A 19,937-nucleotide genomic window follows, 5' to 3' on the forward strand; every position below is an offset into this window, starting at 1 on the left:
CCAGGTGGCGCAGTGGTTGAGAGTCCGCCTGCCGATGCAGGGGACACAGGTTCGTGCCCCGGTCCGGGAAGATCCCACATGCCATGGAGCGGCTGGGCCCGTCAGCCATGGCCGCTGAGCCTCTGCGTCCAGAGCCTATGCTCCGCAACGGGAGAGGCCACAACAGTGAGAGGCCTGCGTACCGCAAAAAAAAAAAAAAAAAGATACTATCAGTTCTACTTTTAAAGTATCATTTTTTTTAAATTTATTTATTTTTTTATTTTTGGCTGCGTTCGGTCTTCGTTGCTGTGCATGGGCTTTCTGCAGTTGCGGCGAGCGGGGGCTACTCTTCGTTGCGGTGCGTGGGCTTCTTATTGCTGTGGCTTCTCTTGTTGAGGAACATGGGATCTAGGCGTGCGGGCTTCAGTAGTTGCAACACGGAGGCTCAGTAGTTGTGGCTCGTGGGCTCTAGAGCGCAGGCTCCGTAGTTGTACCATATGGGCTTAGTTGCTCCACAGCATGTGGGATCTTCCCAGACCAGGGATCAAACGTGTGTCCCCTGCATTGGCATGCAGATTCTTAACCACTGCGCCACCAGGGAAGTCCCCATCATCTTGATCTTGACACTACTGTCTCCAAAAACTTCAGTAGATTCCCATCTCCTACTAAATAAAACCTTTAGCCTAACATTCAAAGTCTTTCACAATCTGGTTCTTACATTCAGTTTAGCTTCCCTACCTTCCAAAGCCCTTTAGGAGCCCAGTGAATCAGTAGAACTAAGCTTTTTTGCTCTTTATCTCTAAATTCAGTAGCTTCAGATTCAAAGTTTGGGGCGGTGGTGTCTGATCAGCAGAACCTCAGCCATTTACTCACGTCGTAATTGCCAGGCAGATTGGAAAAATGACAGCTGACAATTTTAGCTTCTACAGTTAAAGGATGGGTTATTTCTCATACATAGGAAGAGGGTTCAAATGCTGGTGAGCCAAAAACCCTAACAAATATCCATCTAATATATAATTACCATTGCGGGGGGGAAACGTTAAGCTCAGCCTAATTACCTATTTTTAAGTCTTTAAAAATACTGGCTTGCTATTTAGTCTTTGCTCAATAAGGTAAAGTATATGTGGCTCTCTTAATTTTAACTTTTCCTGCAGATTTGGCCACCCGAAATATCTGTGGACATTTTTATTTTGCATATAGAACATAGTCAGTCCCTCCCCCAGAAAGACAACCTTAAAATGTCATCCATATACCATGCAGATTGAAATCTAGGATCTTTGAGTGATGTATGGTCCTCTCCTTCATATCCACATGTGGCTTTTCAGGTTATAGTGACCTGTAAACCTAAAGACACAGTATCTGCCTCCAGTACATCCAATTTAAGTGGTAAAGCAGCAGCAGGATAACCAAAATAAAAATTTTCATCCACGGGAATTTTCCCACTTGGAGGGAATGGCGAAGATTGAGAGTAGAATACATCTCTTGGTTTACTCATCTGGGACCCTGGGTTCTGTTTTTCTGGAAAGTGTTTCTTTGTCCTTTATTCTTTATGGCCACAAAGGTTTGCATAGAAGAGGGGGTTTCATAGTTTTCATAGCCCACTTCTTCCTAGTGCAGATTAGGAAAAAAGTAGGAGTTATCTTAGGGGTTGAACAGGCTTTTTTTTAAATTTTTTATTTTTTGGCCATGCTGCACAGCTCCCCAACCAGGGATTGAACCCAGGCCCACAGCAATGAAAGCCTGGAGTTCTAACCACTGGACAGCCAGGGAATCCCTAAACAGGCTTTTGTAAATGGGCTAGTAATTATTTTTTTCTATACAGATCGTTCAAAAATTCAGGAGGCTGTTTGATTCCAGCCAGTTTCAAGTGTGAGTGACTCCAACCAAACACCTCATTGGACAAAGATTTTAAGCCTCGAGATTCTGTTCTTTTAGTTTCCACCCTCTGTGCCCTGCCTACTCCCTTTGTTCTCAATGGCAACCACCTTGATATCATCTGAAATCTGTGGGTTTGTGTGGGAAAGCAACCCCTTAATCCAGTTTGGCCAGCAGGCTCTCCCCATTTCTATGGCAAGGCCCCACTGTTTTGTTTTTTTTTGTTGTTTTTTTTTTTTTTTTGCTGTGCGCGGGCCTCTCACTTTGTGGCCTCTCCCATTGCGGAGCACAGGCTCCGGACGCGCAGGCTCAGCAGCCATGGCTCACGGGCCCAGCCGCTCTGCGGCATGTGGGATCCTCCCGGACCGGGACACAAACCTGCGTCCCCTGCATCGGCAGGCGGACTCAACCACTGCACCACCAGGGAAGCCCCTCACTTTTTTATATATAGTTTTCTTCCTGCAAGTTTAGGATAATTTCACATTATTCCAGTCATTTTTCAAAGAAGGATTTGTATAGCATTTTACAGTTTTCAAAACTTTTTCACAGAGCTTACAGTATCTGGTCCTTGTTTATCAGTACTCATTAAATACCACTACATTTCATATATTCTATGACATAGGCTAAGTCTGACCTCAAGTTTACACAAAAGAACTCTGAGCTTTGGAAAGGGAGTTACCTGCCCAGAGTTTGCTAATGATCGAATAAAGACTTGAACTCATATCATCTGATTCTAAAATGGCATGCTCTTCTCACTACAAAAATGCTGCCTCAAAATAGCTAACTTGAGAGTTAAGAAGAGGTTCGTGATATTTCATGTCCATTTTTGAGAGAGAAACAGGCACAAATATCAGTGGGCTGATGCGTGACCAAGGACAGATGTCAGTTAAAAAAAAAGCCAAAAAGCAGGGGGAACAATTTTCTAAATAATTTCATTTGCCATAATAGCAATGTCAGGTAGTAGGAACAAAAAAGTTCCATAAAAAAGACAACCCCCAAAAGAGTACAGTGAGAGCTATAATTTCTTATATTTAAATGTGTTAAGAATACCAAGATGAGGGACTTCCCTGGTGGTCCAGTGGTTAAGACTCCACACTTCCATTGCAGGGGGTGTAGGTTCAATCCCTGGTCGGGGAACTAAGATCCCACATGCCATGCAGTGTGGCCAAAAATAAATAGTCACTAAGTTTGGGGTGGTTTGTTATTAAAAAGAAAAACAAACAAACAAAAAAACACCAAAATGATAAGCCTGAACTTTTATGGAAAAATATTAGAGTGGTCTTACTGCAAAAGAGTCATAAGCTTGGTTTTATTTCTTGCTAAAATAAGGATTAATAATTATTAACGATAGTAACAAGTAATAACAACAGGAGCAGAGTGTTCTAATTTCTGGGGTAGTCTCCTTCTCTTGTAAGGAGCCACCAAATTGTTTTCTAGAGTGGCTGTACCAGTTTGCACTGAATGAGAGTTCCTGTTGCTCCACATCCTCACCGGCATTTGGTGTTGTCAGTGTTCTAAATTTTGACCATTCTCATAGGTGTGTACTGGTATCCCATTGTTTTAATTTGCATTTCCGTGATGACATATGATGTAGAGCACCTTTTCATATGATTATTTGCCACCTATGTACTATCTTATTTGGTGAGGTATCTGTTAGGGTGTTTGGCCCATCTTATAATCAGGTTGTCTGTTTTCTTATTGTTGAGTTTTAAGAGTTCTTTGTATATTTTGGATAACAGTCCGTTATTGGATATGTCTTTTGCAAATATTTTCTTCCAGCCTGTGGCTTATCTTCTCATTCTCCTGGCAGGAGTTTTTGCAGGGCAGAACTTCTTAATTTTAATGAAGCCCAGCTTATCGATTCTGTATTTCATGGATCATGCTGTTGGTGTTGTATCTAAAAAGTCATCACCATACTCAAGGTCATCTAGATTTTCCAGAAGTGTTATAGTTTTACATTTAGGTCTGTGATTCATTTTGAGTTAATTTTTGTGAAGGGTTTAAGGTCTGTATCTAGATTCTTTTTTTTCTTTCTTTTTTTTTTTGCATGTGAATATCCAGTTGTTCCAGCACCATTTGTTGAAGAGACTGTCTCTGCTCCATTGTATTGCCTTTGCTCCTTTGTCAAATATCAGTTGACTGTTTTTATGTGGGTCTATTTCTGGGTTCTATATTTCTGTTCCATTGATCTACTTGTCTATTCTTAAACCAGTACCACTGTCCTGATTACTGTAGCTTTATAGTAACTCTTGAAGTTGGGTAGTATCAATCTTCCAACTTTATTCTTCTCCTTCAATATTGTGTTGGTGATTCTGGGTCTTTTGCCTCTCCATTTAAACTTTATAATCGGTTTGTCAATATCTACAAAATAACTTGCTGGCATTTTGATCGGGATTGCATTGAATCTATAGATCAAGTTGGGAAGACCTGACATATCAACAATATTGAGTCTTCCTATCCATGAATATGGAATAGCTCTCCATTTATTTAGTTCTTCTTTGATTTTATTCATCAGAGTTTTGTAGTTTTCCTCATATAGGTCTTGTACATATTTTGTTAGATTTATACCTAAGTAGTTCATATTTTGGATGCTAATGTAAATGATACTGTGTTTTTAATTTCAAATTCCACCTGTTCATGCTGGCATATAGGAAAGCAATTGACTTTTGTATATTAACCTTCTATTTGGCAACCTTGCTGTAATCACTTACTAGTTCCAGGAGTTTTTATGTCGATTCTTTCAGATTTTCTACATAGACAATCATGCTGCCTGTGAACAAAGAGAGTTTTCTTTCTTTCTTCTCAATCTCAATACCTTTTATTTCCTTTTATTGTTTTATTGCATTAGCTAGAACTTTCGGTATGATGTTAAAAGGAGTGGTAAAAAGGAAAATTCTTGCTTTGTATCTGATCTTGGTGGGAAAGCTTCAAGTTTCTCACTATTAAGTATGATGTTAGCTGTAAGTTTTTTGTAGATATTCTTTATCAAGTTGAGGAAGCCCTTCTCTATTCCTACTTTGCTGAGAGTTTATATGATGAATAGGTGTTGGATTTTGTTGAATGCTTTTTCTGCACCTGTTGATACCATCATGTGATTTTTCTTTTCTAGCCTGTTGATGGGTTGCATTACATTAGTTGACTTTTGAAAGTTGAAACAGCATGGCATAACTGGGATAAATCCCATTTCATCATGGTGTGTAATTCTTTTTATACATTGTTGGATGTGAAGCTTCTACCCTAAAGTTACACAGACCAGTTTTGCTCACATTTCATTGGCCAAGCAAGTCACATGACCGCACTGAACTTCATAAATGAGGGAAATGTGAATATATTTAGACAGCCCTAATGTCTACCGTAATTGTGACCTCTACCTGTAGCTCACTTACTACTTCATAATAGCTGTGACAAAGCTGTTGGAATGAATGGATTTGTGTTAAACTCTGAAACAATTTTGGAAATCAACTGTTAATTTCTATTTATTTTAATTGTAAATGCCAATCCTGGATTAGCCCAAAAGAAATTGTCAGATATTTGTCCGTATTTTGTTTAAACTTTCTGAGATTTGAATTATGTTTATTATAGTAAGAAGCCCCGACAAACGTAAGTGCACAAGCTTTTATACACAACTACAGTAATCTACTCATGAGTGTCCCCATATTGAGGTCTTGCAGGACCAAATAGGTAAATAAGTCAACCTCTTTATGTCCAGATGTAATATCTGCTGATGGGAAGTCATTTTTCAGAATCTACCAACCTGTCTTCAGCCTGTTTCCATAAATCACTTCCCATATTAACATCAAGAAAATCTTGAGTCTAAAGTGAGTCTGTCTGCAAAAGGGGATGAGACTTTCCAGGTGAGAGCAAGCGGGAATGGGTTCTGTGGACCCAAGATTTGGAAAGAGGTCGCCCTGACATTAAGTTAGGCATTTAATTGTGAGTCTCATCTTGGGGCTTAGGAGAGTTTTCCAATCAGTAGCAGAGAGGACCTTTTTTTTTTTTTAACCTCTTTATTGGAGTATAATTGCTTTACAATGGTGTGTTAGTTTCTGCTTTATAACAAAGTGAATCAGTTATACATATACATATGTTCCCATATCTCTTCCCTCTTGAGTCTCCCTCCCTCCCACCCTCCCTATCCCACCCCTCTAGGTGGTCACAAAGCACCGAGCTGATCTCCCTGTGCTATGCAGCTGCTTCCCACTAGCTATCTATTTTACATTTGGAGGACTTTTTGATTTTTGTTGTCAAGTCACTCAAAGGGTTTCCTGGGTTTCAGCATTGTTACAGGAAACTGACACTTTGGTTGTTTATTTACTCAAGTGGCTTTCTTTGAATTTAGAGGGTGCCAAGCAAATGAGTAATCAGACTAAGTAGAGCAGAATAACAAGGACACCTCCTGTGTTGCTTTATGCTCGTGATCTTTTGTAATTCAAAAGTTGATTTTTACCTACAGGCACCTTCTCCAAATATACTTCGGCTTAAAATACCACACCAGAATGAGTGGTTTAAGAACTCCGCAACAACGTAATCTGGGCCTTAGTTTTGTCGTTTGCTACCTGAGTATTTTTAAACATCTTTATACACACACACATATCATATATATAAATATATGATATGTATGTAGTGTATATATGTATATGTACTTTTTAAAATATATACTTTTTCTTATCATCGCTGTTGAGTTCTTACAGATAATTTCAGTTGTTCTACTCCTGTGGTCACAACAGGTTATTTTTATAGATCTCCCATTAAAAAAATAATCTAAAGAATTACCTGTTGTTGCTTGATAATTATCACAAATTTTTACCAGCTTAAAACAACACCCATTTATTAGTTCACAGTTCTGTAGGACACTTGTCTGGCAGGCCAGGACTGGGATCCTGCTTAGGGTATTGCATGGCTGAAATCAGGGTGTAGGCTGGGCTGAGTTCTTGTCCGGAGGCTCTGGGGGAAAGTCAGCTTCCAGGATCATTCAGGCTGTTGGAAGAATCCAGTTTTTTGCTGCCTGTCAGCTAGGCATTGCTGAGGGCTGCTCTCAGGTCCTTCCCACATGGTCCCATCCATCCTCAAGCCAGGAAAGGTACACCAAATCCTTCTTGTGTTTCAGATCTCCCTGATTGACTTTTCTGGAACCAGCCAGAGAAAGCACTCTGCTTTTAAAGTTTTCATGTGGATGTGTTAGGCCCACCGAGATAATCTTTCTATCTTTAGGTCAACTGGTTAGTAACCTTAATTATGTTTGCAAAATCCCTCTTGCCATGTAAAGTAACATAGTCATGGGGGCCATCTTACAATTCTGCCTACTATACTTTATATAGGCATTCTGTTATATAGATTCAGTTTTTAGGTTGAATAACAGGACAGCATTCAAAACATTAAATGTGAATCACCATAATGAATTATATTTAGGTTAAATTACTTTTATTGTGAATGTGATGCAAAGGATTTGTGGTATTGAAAAATACATACTTTAAAATAGATAGCTAGTGGGAAGCAGCCATATAGCATAGGGAGATCAGCTCCGTGCTTTGTGTCCACCTAGAGGGGTGAGGTAGGGAGGGTGGGAGGGAGATGCAAGAGGGAGGAGATATGGGGATATGTGTATATGTATAGCTGACTCACTTTGTTATAAAGCAGAAACTAACAGACCATTGAAAAGCAATTGTACTCCAATAAAGATGTTAAAAAAAAGAAAAATACATAGTTTTTAAATAAGTCTATAAATATATCAGATAAAAGTACATTTAAAAGACATATTTTAAAAAGCTATTATAGGGCTTCCCTGGTGGCACAGTGGTTGAGAGTCCGCCTGCCGATGCAGGGGACACGGGTTCGTGCCCCGGTCCGGGAGGATCCCACATGCCGCGGAGCGGCTGGGCCCGTGAGCCATGGCCGCTGAGCCTGCGCGTCCGGAGCCTGTGCTCCGCAATGGGAGAGGCCACAACAGTGAGAGGCCCGCGTACCGGGAAAAAAAAAAATCTATTATAAATGCTCAGCATATGCCTAGAATTCTTTGATTCCATCATTTGACAGGGAGTAGCCTTATCTCCTCAATATATGCTATTAATCATGGTCTTGGTCATTCATTAATGACACAAACTCATAGACTTTAGAGCTAAAAGAGATCAGAGATCTTCTGGCACCCTCCCCCTCCTTTGTTCTTTTGTTTGTTTGTTTGTTTTTGCGGTATGCGGGCCTCTCGCTGTTGTGGCCTCTCCCATTGCGGAGCACAGGCTCCGGAAGCGCAGGCTCAGCGGCCATGGCTCACGGGCCCAGCCGCTCCGTGGCATGTGGGATCTTCCCGGGCCGGGGCACGAACCCGTGTCCCCTGCATCGGCAGGAGGACTCTCAGCCACTGTGTCACCAGGGAAGCCCCCTCCTTTGTTTTTTTTTCATAAATGAGGAACCTGAAACTCGGAGAGGGATATGACTCAGAGAAGGCCATAGAGCCAGCTAGTCAGTGATAAAGATTGGCCTAGAATACATGTTTTCTGGTTTCCTTTCTGGTAGAAATAACAGTACCATTAATTGAAGATTTTCTATATAGCAGGCACTATGCTAAGCACTTTAAATATATTATTTTCCTTAACTGTCACAAAAATTATATCAGGTAGGCATTACTATTATCATTGCCATTTCACAGTTTGAGAAAGCTGAGTCACAGAGAAGGTAACTTGCTTCATGTCACCCAGCGAGTACATGATAGAGTAGGGATTCTAAGAGAAACAGTTGGACACCAGGGCCTGACCTCTTCACTGTTCTCTGCTCTTTCCACCCCACCAGCTGCTTCCAGCAGGGCCTTCCACATGTACTCATAGAGTTAGCTTAGTATCATCTCCATGGACAGCTGTCCAAGCTACCCATTGGTTATATTCTGACAACAAAATAGTGAATAGCAGAGAACTTGGAGTCGGGGAACTGTGTATAAACTCTGGTTCTGTCATTTTTTGTTTGGCTTCAGGGAATTGTGTAACCCGCTGGGGCCCTTGGATACTGGATCTGTAAAATGGGGATTAGGAGAGTTGTTCTGTAGAGGACACATGTAAAAAGCAATCTGTAAACAAAAGGATTACATGCTCGTTGTATTGTTATTCTTTGCCAAATGGTCACTAGTTCTCATCAGCCTGTAATAGCAGATTTTCAAGTCACTTTTGCTGTGATAAGAGTCAGGCATTAAATGAAAACCAGTAGATTTTTGACACTGCAAAGGCCATGTCCTGAGACCTTTAGGAAGTCATGTTTTCTGTACTTATCCTCATTCTGCATTTTCAAACGTTACTGAAGTTGTATATCTCACTTGGTGGTGGTTTTTCATGCTTCATAGGCACTCTTCACAGGAAGCGAACGGTAAAGCTACACGGAGAGGCCAGGACTCAGCCATTGGCCTGGCTCCCTCACACCAGCCCAGCACCTTTCATGATTCCAGTTCATACCTGGACAAAATTTTACTACTTTTTTTTTATTAATTTTTTTTGGAGTATAGTTGATTTACAATGTTGTGTTAGTTTCTGCTGTACAGCAAAGTGAATCAGTTATACATATACATATATCCACTCCTTTTTAGATTTCTTTTCCATATAGATCATTACAGAGTAAGGAGTACCCTGTGCTATACAGTAGGTTCTTATTAGTTACCCATTTTATACATAGTAGTGTCTATATGTCATTCCCAATCTCCCAATTTATCCCTCCCCCACCCTTTATTCCCTGGTAACCATAAGTTTGTTTTCTACATCAGTGACTCTATTTCTGTTTTGTAACTAAGTTCATTTGTACCATTTTTTTAGATTCCACATATAAGCGATATCATATGATATTTGTTTTTCTCTGTCTGACTTCATTCAGTTTAATGTGGCCATTTGGGGATCACTCTCAAATGAAATCATAAATATTGAATGTATGGCTATCAAGGTCTACTCTTCATCCCCATCCTTTTTGTTATTGTTGTTGTTATTTCATCCTCTTTAAGTATATGTGTATTTTTTGCTATACTGTGCGAAAGTAAGTTGCAAACAATATAACATTTCATGTCTAAATACTTCAGTGTATGTATCTCCTAATGATAAGAAAATTTTTTATAACATATGCCACTATCTACCTAAGGAAATTAACAATTTTCTTATCCCATCTAATACTCAGTTCATATTCATATTTTCCCTACTTGTCCTAACATTGCTTTTAGTGTTTTGCTTTTAGGGTTTCTTTTTTTGTTGTTTTTTTTCTTGAAAAGAAACCAGTCAAAGTATACTTAAAGCATTTGATAGTTACATCCCTGTGATATTTTTAAAGCTGGAACAATTCCCCCACCTTGTTAGTTTGTTTTCATGATATTAACTTTAAGAGACTAGGTCAATTCTCTTGAACAAAATCCCATACTCTGGGTTTGTCTGATTTTGTGTGTGTGTATCCTTTATCTTGTTATTCTATCCTATTTTTGAAACCTTAGAAAAGTTTTAGAAACTTTTTAGAAATGTTTTTAGAAACCAACTTAGAAGTTGGTTGCAAAGACCTGATTAGAAACAGGTTGTGTACTTTTGTCTAGAACAACTTGATAGGTGCTACGGTGATTGCCCCACTATTAGTGCTAAGTTTGCTCACCTGATTAAGATGGCAATAGCCAGGTTTCCCAGTAGTAAAGTACCTGTTTTCCTTTAACAATTAGAACTAATTTGTGGGATGATTTTTTTGGCTCATATGAATATCCTTTTATCTAATGGCATTAGCATCCATTGATATGCCGTAGCATCCATTGATATGCCGTATTTGAATCACTTATTCCACTGGAGGTTGCCAATTGGTAATTTTAAAGTTTTCTCACTTTTTACATGTATTAACTAACCATTTCTCTGGAAGGAAGAGCCTTCCGTCATCAATGGGGGATGCTTTAGCTCCTCTCAGTAGTTCATATCAGTACAACATGTTTTACTATCAACTACCTAAAATAGGCTCAGATTAGGGAACTGAGTTGTAGATCAGTGATAACATTTTATATATACTTTTTAAAGCATTTTGATGTACATTAAAGTTGGAAGTGGAGAAGAGATAAAATTTAAAGCAGTGTTTCAAAATGGTGAGCAGATATTATAAGCGGTTTGATGGAAAGGATTTCCACAAGTCACTGTCAATATCACCAAATATTTATTGATCTAAAATGAAATTATTAATACCAGGCACTAAAAGAGCTTACCATATCCCAGAATACTAATGATATGAATAGTCAATGTGGATAAATATTTAGACCTGACAGGAAGTAAATTAATACAAGTAATTTGAACCATCCCCCTGTTGCTGCAGCTTCAGTCATCTCTCAGCTCCACATTCCAACATGCAAGGCCTTTGATAACTGGGGCTGTTTCTTGGATCCCCATCTGCCCATTTTTCAAGCCCAGCTCACGTCCCAGCTCCCTCTGTGATGCTCTTCCTCCCTGACCTCTGCAGATGGCACTTCGCACCTCTGTCACCTCCGTGGTACTTGACTCAGTTTCCTGTTTGGTCTTCTAATTGGCTTCCATAAGCAAACCTCCTATTCAGACTGTTGAAGATCCTTAAGAACATGACTATCCATGACCAAAAATGTAAAAGCTCTTTTTTCACATGGCATTGCTGGGTTTTGCATTCCTTATGAGAACCTCTCTGAGAGTGACGAACAGATGTGAAAGTGTTATCAGGCGAGGCTCTCTCCTTAGTGTAGCTTTCTTTGCTTTCTAATACTGATCACCCTGCAAAAACAGGTTTTTGTGTGAAAGTTAAAGCTAGAATTGAGGATTACTCACCACCTATTCTTTGGAAATAATGTGAAGGCCTACTTCTTTGACTATGACAAAAAGAAAGAAAAAAGAAAAAGGCGTAAATTAATCTTGATTTAAATATTACAATGAAAACAAAGCTTATTTTACATAGCTTGAACCTTTTTGTTCCTTTTGTTACCAATTTGAACACTGTTTTAAAGGAAAATAAAACAATGGTATTTTGTGCTTCTTGAAGACTTTTTAGAAAGTTTTCATCCCTCAACAAGATGTGATTTGGAATACCTTTTCTCTCTGTCTCCTTCATAAAAGCATTTTGTATTTATGCAGGTTCTTCATCTGAGGACCTCAAAGCATTGGCTGCTATTTTTTGTTACCAGATGATGATGACAAAACTATCACCCCTTTTGTTTTCTGTCCGTGCAGAAGCCAGTGGTAAAAAGCTACGGAGCACCGTGCAGAGAAGTACAGAAACAGGCTTGGCTGTGGAAATGAGGAACTGGATGACTCGACAGGCAAGCCGAGAATCTACAGATGGCAGCATGAACAGCTATAGCTCAGAAGGAAAGTGAGTGATGGCTGGCTGGGCCGTGGTCTCCATGCCTTGCTGGAGACCTTCTTCTCTACCTCACTCTCTGTGCTTTCACCAAAGCTAACTCACATGCCCTATAGCACCATTTTAACTTTCACTGGCTGATTTGCTGTGAAGAAAACTTTTGCTTACCCGCCACTGAGAAATGTGACATATCTGGTTTTGTATATCAATGGAAATAAGTTGAAACACTTTATCCCCAAACCTAAGGGCAAGATGCTAAAATGTGACTGTCACAAATGGAAGTTTGCCCTACCTTGAAATAATACATAAAAGCACAGAAATAATAAGCACTTGTGCCTATGCCACATGTACGATGCTAATTTTTTAAATCTTTGCTCTAAGAGTTATTACTAAAAAATATAGAATATCGATACATACTTAGTTCCATCCAGTAACAAAGAGTTCAGATAAATGTAACAGCCAAAATGAAATGCCACAAAGTTGGTGAGCCTTTTTCCTTTATGTAGTTATCATGTAGCTTTCCCTTGACTCCACTGTGTCTGAGATATTTTTAAAGCATTTGTCAAGATTGTACAGCCCTGTCACCAACAAATTAAGAATTAGCAACTGCAGATCGTAGATGGGTGCGTAAAGGACATTAATAGAGGAGAGTGGGGTTTACTGACCTCATCTGTCATCACCATGGAAGCATCAGGTGCTTAGGCAAACATATGTGTCGTCAGTTCACAGATGTGAGGCCACAGGAGCAGCTGGCAGAGCGCTGATGATCTGCCCTAGGGATCATTTGTCTAGCACAGTTATATAAATACGAGATATATATGGTTTCCATACATTTATAAGTAAGGTTATATGGGATATTTACGGAGGCATTAAAAATGTTCGGATTAACTGTATATTTGGGAATTAAGCAAGCTTGGGGGACGAAATAGATTTGACGTTAATCAAGGAAGTCTTAAAAGAGATGGAGAATCAAGTAAAAAAGAAATGTGCAGTGAGCACTCATCACTGCAAAGCACTGCGTTAGACACTGTTAGGGATATAAAAATGTTCAAACTATGACCCCTGTGCTCCAGGTGTTTATAGTCTTATTGGAGAAATGGGATGAATACTCATAAATTCATTCAACAGATATTTCCATACCTTCTAGTGTTCTAGGCACTTTGCTATGAGTTGGGGATATATGTCATACGAGGAAGCAAAAATCAGTTGGTGGTTAGACCATAGGCTTTAGAATCATATAGGCTTAAATTCTAATCTGTTTTTTGGTGCTATAGAAACTTGGGCAAGTTATGTAATTTTTTTAAGATTCATTTTAATTAATTGATTGAGTTTAACAAGTACTTACAGTATTTCAGGCATGGTTCTAGTGCTGGATATATATCAGTGAACAAATAAGAAAAAAACCCTACCCTCATCAAACTTACAGTCTAACAGATAAGATGGACAATGAACTTGAAAAATTGTTCAAATAAAAAAAATTAGGAAAATATATAATATTTAATATATAATAGATTAGGTGGTGTAAGTGCTAAGGAGAAAAAGGTGAGAGAAGAGATGGCAGAGGTTAAGGGTAAGGTTTTATGTAGGTTAGACAGGGAAAAGGGCACATTTGATTTAAAATCTGAAGGAAGTTAGTGAACACATGAATGTCTGAAGGAAGAACATTTCAGGCTGAAGCAACGCTGAGGCTGGAGCTTACCTGGCATCAGTAGTGGGAATGGCAGCACCGGGGAATGAGGGCAGGAGTAGTAAAAATCTAGGAATTAAGATATGGGGGGCAGGGGTGGACAGGTTGTATTGTCTTTATACATCATTGCAAGGACTTTGCTTTTACCCAGATCGAGATGAGAAACCAATGGAGGATTGTGAGCAGAGGCCTGACATTATCTGGCTTCAGTTTTAACAGATCATTCTGATTGCTGTGGGAGTGGAGAGAAAGGTGGCAATGGGGAGATCATTCAGAAGGCTGTCGCAGCAATACAGAAAGAGAAAATAATGGCTTGAAGAGAAGTCAAAAGATGGCGCCTCCTATATTTAGTGGCAAAATTAGCAAAGGAGACTGAGGAAGGATAGCCAAAGAGGAAAACCAGGAGGCTAGAGAGTCCAGGAAGCAAAGTGGAGAAAGTATTTCAAGGAAGAGGGAGGGATCAGTTGGGTCAAATGAGGCTAATATGTTCAATTAGACAAGTCTGGAGTATTAACGGTCAGATTTACCACTGTGGCTGTTAGGTAACCTTGATCAGAGAAATTTTGGTGGAGTGGAGAAAAATTGAGGAAAAGAGCAAGGAAAAACTGATTCGATTTTCAAAGGAGAATGAGAGGAAAGAAATTGAAGATGGTACATAGAGACAGCTCTACGAAGTTTCAAGGAGAGAAACGGGGTGGTAGCTGGGGAGGGAAGGAGGTTAGGAAAGGGATTTTTTTAAGGTGGAAGAAATAGCAGTGTGTTTGGGTGTTGATGGGAATGATCTGATCTGAAGACTTTCTTCATCGATAAAATGGGTTAAATAATAGAACCTCTGTCATAGTGCAGCTAAGAGATTCAATATGCTAATGCCTGTCATGGAATAAGTGCTCAAAGTGTACTGAGTGCTATACATAGAAATCACAGTTCATGCCCTCCAGACAAGGAAAAGAAAGGCACATAAACAGAGGCTTGCAATACAGGACGAGGGCTGCTAGAGGATAAGGAGGGAGAGCCATGGAGGTGCAGTGGGGAGGTTGGGATCCAATTAATGTAAGTGGCAAAATAGTGGGACCAGCTGCTCCTGCCACGGAAAGGGGGCTAGATGGAAACAGGAGTGGAGGGTTTAATCCTGTGTGTTATTTTACTTTTAGTCTGATTTTCCCTGGTGTCCGCTTGGCCTCTGATAGCCAATTCAGTGATTTTCTGGATGGCCTTGGCCCTGCCCAGCTAGTGGGGCGCCAGACTCTGGCCACACCTGCCATGGGTAAGAATTTGTCACGTGATTCATTGTTTTTCTTTTAGATTATTGAAAATCACATTCTTTAATTTCATAGGATCTTTAACAGTATTATCAGGAATGAGTATCTTAGATTTAAACAAAAAACTTTGACTAAATTTTTCCATTTTAACTTGTATGCTTTTTAAAGTAAAGTATCATTGATAAATTTTTAAATATATTTGAATTTAGGAAAAGACGTAGGAAATGATGAAACAATGTTAAACCAAGGTCTTTGGCACAAACATTTCTCTCACTGTTTGTTTCTTCCTCACACGCCATTAGGTGACATTCAGGTAGGCATGATGGACAAAAAGGGACAGCTGGAGGTGGAAATCATTCGGGCCCGTGGCCTTGTTGTAAAACCAGGTTCCAAGACACTGCCAGGTAAGAACAGAAGAGATTCTTCTATTATTGTTCATAATCCACACTTTTCAATTCAGAGACTGTTTTTGATTAGATACTGGAAGCTTTGCTCTTAAATGATCAAGGATACTAATAAATGAGACAGTTAAGTGGTAGTTTGTGTGTTTGTCCTGAGTGAGCACCCAGTGAGAGTGGCCAGATGGGGATAAGACAAGTCGTTAAGATAAACACATATATGGTAGAGACCACTGCAAAACAAAACCTATCACATTCATTTTGTATGACATGTACATAAGAAGTTCTTGTTAGCTAGTGTTTTGTGTTATTCTTCAGTTTACCTGGAGCTTCTAAATTCTCCTGAAGAATCCTTAGAGTCCTGGAATTAGAATAAAAATAGTTACAGGTTCCCAAAGTAGCAGAAGCCCATATGTGAAGGACAGTCTAAGATTCTTACTTCCTGTAATATATAGAGAGGCACCATTATAAGTTTTTATTGTGATGTCACATATTTCATACCGAAATGTCATAATCTAAGGTGCTTCGAGCCATGGGGAATGCCACAGATTCCAGATGTCTGATGCAGAGATGTAGAGAACACTGGATCTGACGTATAGAACAATTCTGAAACTTGGTTTCTCACCTCAGCACCTCCACTGACTGAACTGTAATTTTGAATCTCTAGCTTCCCTGTCCCTGCAGAAATTCCAAATTGTAACGTATGTTGTTACCTATTGTACAACCTTGCGATGGTGATTAAGACGGTTGTGTTCATAAACGTCTTGGCGCTTAGTCAACTGACTCTGCTAGAAAGAATCCTGCAGTTTGTACATGCACGAAAATGTTATGAAGAGTCTGTCAGAAAAACTTGAACCCGTGGTAGTCATAATTAGTTGCCTCTTCCTGGCTAATTTGTACATATTACATCAAACCCCACCCCTGTTGTGTACCCACACCATCAATAAATAAACCCTTTTGAGTGATCAATGATTTGTGGGGATGGGTGAGTAAAACAATCTAATTTCAAGCACGTTTAATTAGATTTAAGTATAGACACATGAAAAACTGAGCGAGACCTCTTTCTTGAAATTGTTAGGGACTGGAAGCATTTCTCCTTTTTTTAACGCGGTTGTTCAAATCCATATAACCAGTTGATGGCAAAATAGTAATCAACTCAGATGCTATGTTAACATTGCCTAAAACTACCTGAATGGCTGATAGTTATCTATTGTTTAGCTAATGATTTTGACGTAATGTGGAAAGGCCAGTGATTTTTGACCGCTGGCTCTTCCAGCCTAAGATTAAGCTGTGGCAGATGTCACCTGTAAGCTGGGTGTTCCGTAACCATAGCTCATCACTTAACTCTCCTCTGTGTTTTCTTTCCCAAGCACCATATGTAAAGGTGTATCTATTAGATAATGGAGTCTGCATAGCCAAAAGGAAAACAAAAGTGGCAAGAAAGACGCTGGAACCCCTCTACCAGCAACTATTATCTTTTGAAGAAAGTCCCCAAGGAAAGGTTTTACAGGTATTTACTGAATTATATATTCCTTACCTAAGAAAGTGTCTTCATGGAGTCAGACTTTGTATCCAACATCTTTTCTTATCACATCCTTTTCCACTCCTCACAGCTGAAATTCTTGGGAAACTTCAAAGTAGTGGCCAGTGCTATAAGGCTATACACACTAGGGAACTATCGATATATTCAATATCCTGTAATAAACCATAATGGAAATGAATGTGAGAAAGAAAAAAAAGCTATACACACTGTTGTTTCCTTTAAAGTGACTGTAGACTCGTAAACCGCCATCACACATAAGCTCCCATCTTCCCTGATTGCTCATGATCGGAACACTCCTGTAAAGTTTTCCTAACGTACCTTCGGATTCTAGCAAAGACAACTATCCCAGTAATTAAATACAACTACATAACTTGATGTTTGATGTCAGCACACTAACTGAATGTATTTTAGTTGACAAGCTTTTACATACATGATTATACTGACATTGCTCTTTTAATTTTGTCAACAGATCATAGTCTGGGGAGACTATGGCCGCATGGATCACAAATCCTTTATGGGAGTGGCCCAGATACTTTTAGATGAACTGGAGCTGTCCAATATGGTGATTGGCTGGTTCAAACTTTTCCCCACTTCCTCCCTAGTAGATCCAACCTTGGCCCCTCTGACAAGAAGAGCTTCCCAATCATCTCTGGAAAGTTCAACTGGACCTTCTTACTCTCGTTCATAGCAGCTGTAAAACTGTTGTCATAGCAACCAGCGTTACAAAAAAAGAAAAAAACCCCACAGGTCGCAAACCCTGGTAACACTGCATGCTTAATGTTGTGTCTTCTGAGCCTGTTTCTAGGGATACAAAGCGATCCTGTGTTCTCAGAGGAAGTTGCACACATTGTGCCCTAAAGAAGGCCCTCAGGTGAAAGAGCAGAGCTATGACGAACTATCAGGTTTGGAGTTCAATAACACTCACGTTTTGGTCCAATCTGAAGCCATGGATTAATCTCAAAGAATCAGTTTCATGCAACAAAAGCCCTTTTCAATGGCACCTTTATATTTTTATCATTCCTTTTTCTTCATTTCTCTGACCCCAAAGTCCTGTGATGCCACAGAAATGGAGCTATCCAGCCATTAAGCCATGTTACAAGTCAAGGCATGAAGTCCTAGGAAGCATCAGGTGAAAAGCAAGAGACCAAAGACTTGGTCCAGGACGAAAACGTCAGCGCTCCTCTAGACGGGAGCAGCCAGTCGTGTGACAGCGTGAACAGTGGCAGACTTCAGAGCTCCAGCAGGCATGGTACCCACTAATGCCAAGATGAGTTGGACTCTGAAAAACAAAATTCTGTGGCTCCACTGTACTGAATGAAATTAAACTTTTGTTTGCATGGACACAGATTAGCTGAATACTTAAATTATTTTCTTGGGGCTGCAACTTGCAAAAAATAAAAATCAGCCATTTTCAACAATTTATATTATTTTTAAAAATAAATTTCACTAGTGCATGGTTTTAAAAAAGGGAGAGAATGCAACAGGGTGATACAAAGACACACCATGTTTATTCTTTAAAGTAATCATAGTCTGTGTTTTGGCAGACATTACAGAAGAAAATACTTTCTAGAAAATACTTAAAATTCTCTTCATGTGACAAATAAGTATAACATATTCAATTTATTTCCATGTTAAATATACAAATATTAAAGTTCAATATGTGCAAATTGTTCACATCTTTCTTCCTCTATCTCACTTTTCTTCTTCTCTCTCTTTTAAGCTTTTATTTTCTTTCTCCCTACCAGAGTGAACATTATGCTAAAAAATTACAAGTTTTTGACCTGATACTCTCTTATACCCCATGTTTGATTCAGAGCTGTAGATGCTTCTGAATCTCTGAATTTCTCAAGGCAGGGAAAAAACTAAGAGCTTTCTTTATTTCAAGCATGTTGAAAAGGATTTTGCAACATGACTTGGGAGTACATTAGAGCAAGTCAGCATGTATTTGATAAAGAAGATATTTGAACTTTTGCAATTTATTGTACAGTGCATGGTAATTTTATTTTCATCTTCAAAGTTCAGTTTACAGGAAAATCCTAAAATCATGTGGCCATTGTAATGTCTAATTTGTTTTTAGCACCAGCATTATTCATACAGGGGTTAAAGTATTATTTTTAGAAGGTCTTCGGTTTTGTGTTTTGTTTTCTAATTAATTAAAGCATGAAGCAATTCCTTTAGCCAATTTCCATTTACTATGTGAATAGAAACGCTAACAGTTTGGAGCCCTGAAACACAAGACTGTATTAATTCATTTATCCGTAGTAAAATTCAATTTTTCACAAATTATATTTCTAAAGAAATATAGCAAACATAAATTTGCAACAGATAATTTTAAAGCTCCAATTTTTAGGTGACTCAAAGAAAGTCAGTCTGCCTATTTACAGTTCTTTGATGCCATCACCAAAAGTCTACACCCGAATCCCCAAAATCAAACCCCTGCCTTTGGTTTTACAGACAGTTATTACCATTGGGTGGTGCTGCAAGGTCAAATTTCTCTTAAGTTCCCCGACTTAGGAGAAAAGTCACCGAGTAATGTAATAAACCACCCATATTTCTTTGTTTCTTTCTGTGCACTTTGATAACACATTCTTATAGATGGATTTTAACTTCTTGCGACAACTTTTGAAATCCACGTACATACCATTTGTTTAAGGCCACGCACAAAAATTGCTCTCTTGTGTTCCTTTTTAAGTTCAGTGTTGACCATTCAAAACTATCATGCTTGATACGGTGCAAAAGTTAAAAATGAGTATCACTAAAAATGCCTTCTCTTTATGTGGTGCAATACGAAATACACCGGGACTGTGTCTTGACATTCTGAGACCTACAATGGACCCAGGTAAAGTTGAAAAGAATGAATAAAACTCTACGGAAATAATTTAGACACTTGTGTA

General features: G+C 39.1%; 2 protein-coding genes across 6 annotated transcripts in view; one reads left to right on the plus strand and one right to left on the minus strand.

Annotated features, from left to right (window-relative positions):
- Positions 1 to 18,384, plus strand: part of RIMS2 (regulating synaptic membrane exocytosis 2) — a 626,602-nt gene extending 608,218 nt beyond the window's left edge. For all 3 annotated transcript variants that reach the window (XM_033842900.2, XM_073794656.1, XM_019942248.3), the window contains 5 exons: positions 12,027 to 12,168; positions 14,995 to 15,107; positions 15,405 to 15,506; positions 16,871 to 17,010; positions 17,513 to 18,384. In XM_033842900.2, coding sequence (XP_033698791.1) covers positions 12,027 to 12,168; positions 14,995 to 15,107; positions 15,405 to 15,506; positions 16,871 to 17,010; positions 17,513 to 17,731 — 716 coding nt within the window. In that variant the 3' untranslated portion in view covers positions 17,732 to 18,384. The remainder of the gene's footprint in view (positions 1 to 12,026; positions 12,169 to 14,994; positions 15,108 to 15,404; positions 15,507 to 16,870; positions 17,011 to 17,512) is intronic.
- LOC117308665 (dihydropyrimidinase) overlaps positions 10,897 to 19,937 on the minus strand; it is a 234,092-nt gene continuing 225,051 nt past the window's right edge. For 2 of the 3 annotated variants that reach the window (XR_012327301.1, XR_012327302.1), the window contains 5 exons: positions 17,969 to 18,322; positions 17,038 to 17,195; positions 12,822 to 15,499; positions 12,574 to 12,734; positions 10,897 to 11,573 (listed from right to left, as the gene is read on the minus strand). The gene's annotated coding sequence lies outside the window, so the exon portion shown is untranslated. Of the gene's footprint in view, positions 11,574 to 12,573; positions 12,735 to 12,821; positions 15,500 to 17,037; positions 17,196 to 17,968; positions 18,323 to 19,684; positions 19,868 to 19,937 lie in introns of those variants that run through there. The other variant, XM_073794654.1, reaches the window with a different exon arrangement.

This window comes from Tursiops truncatus, chromosome 17 (genome assembly GCF_011762595.2).
Source record: "Tursiops truncatus isolate mTurTru1 chromosome 17, mTurTru1.mat.Y, whole genome shotgun sequence".
NCBI lineage: Eukaryota > Metazoa > Chordata > Mammalia > Artiodactyla > Delphinidae > Tursiops > Tursiops truncatus.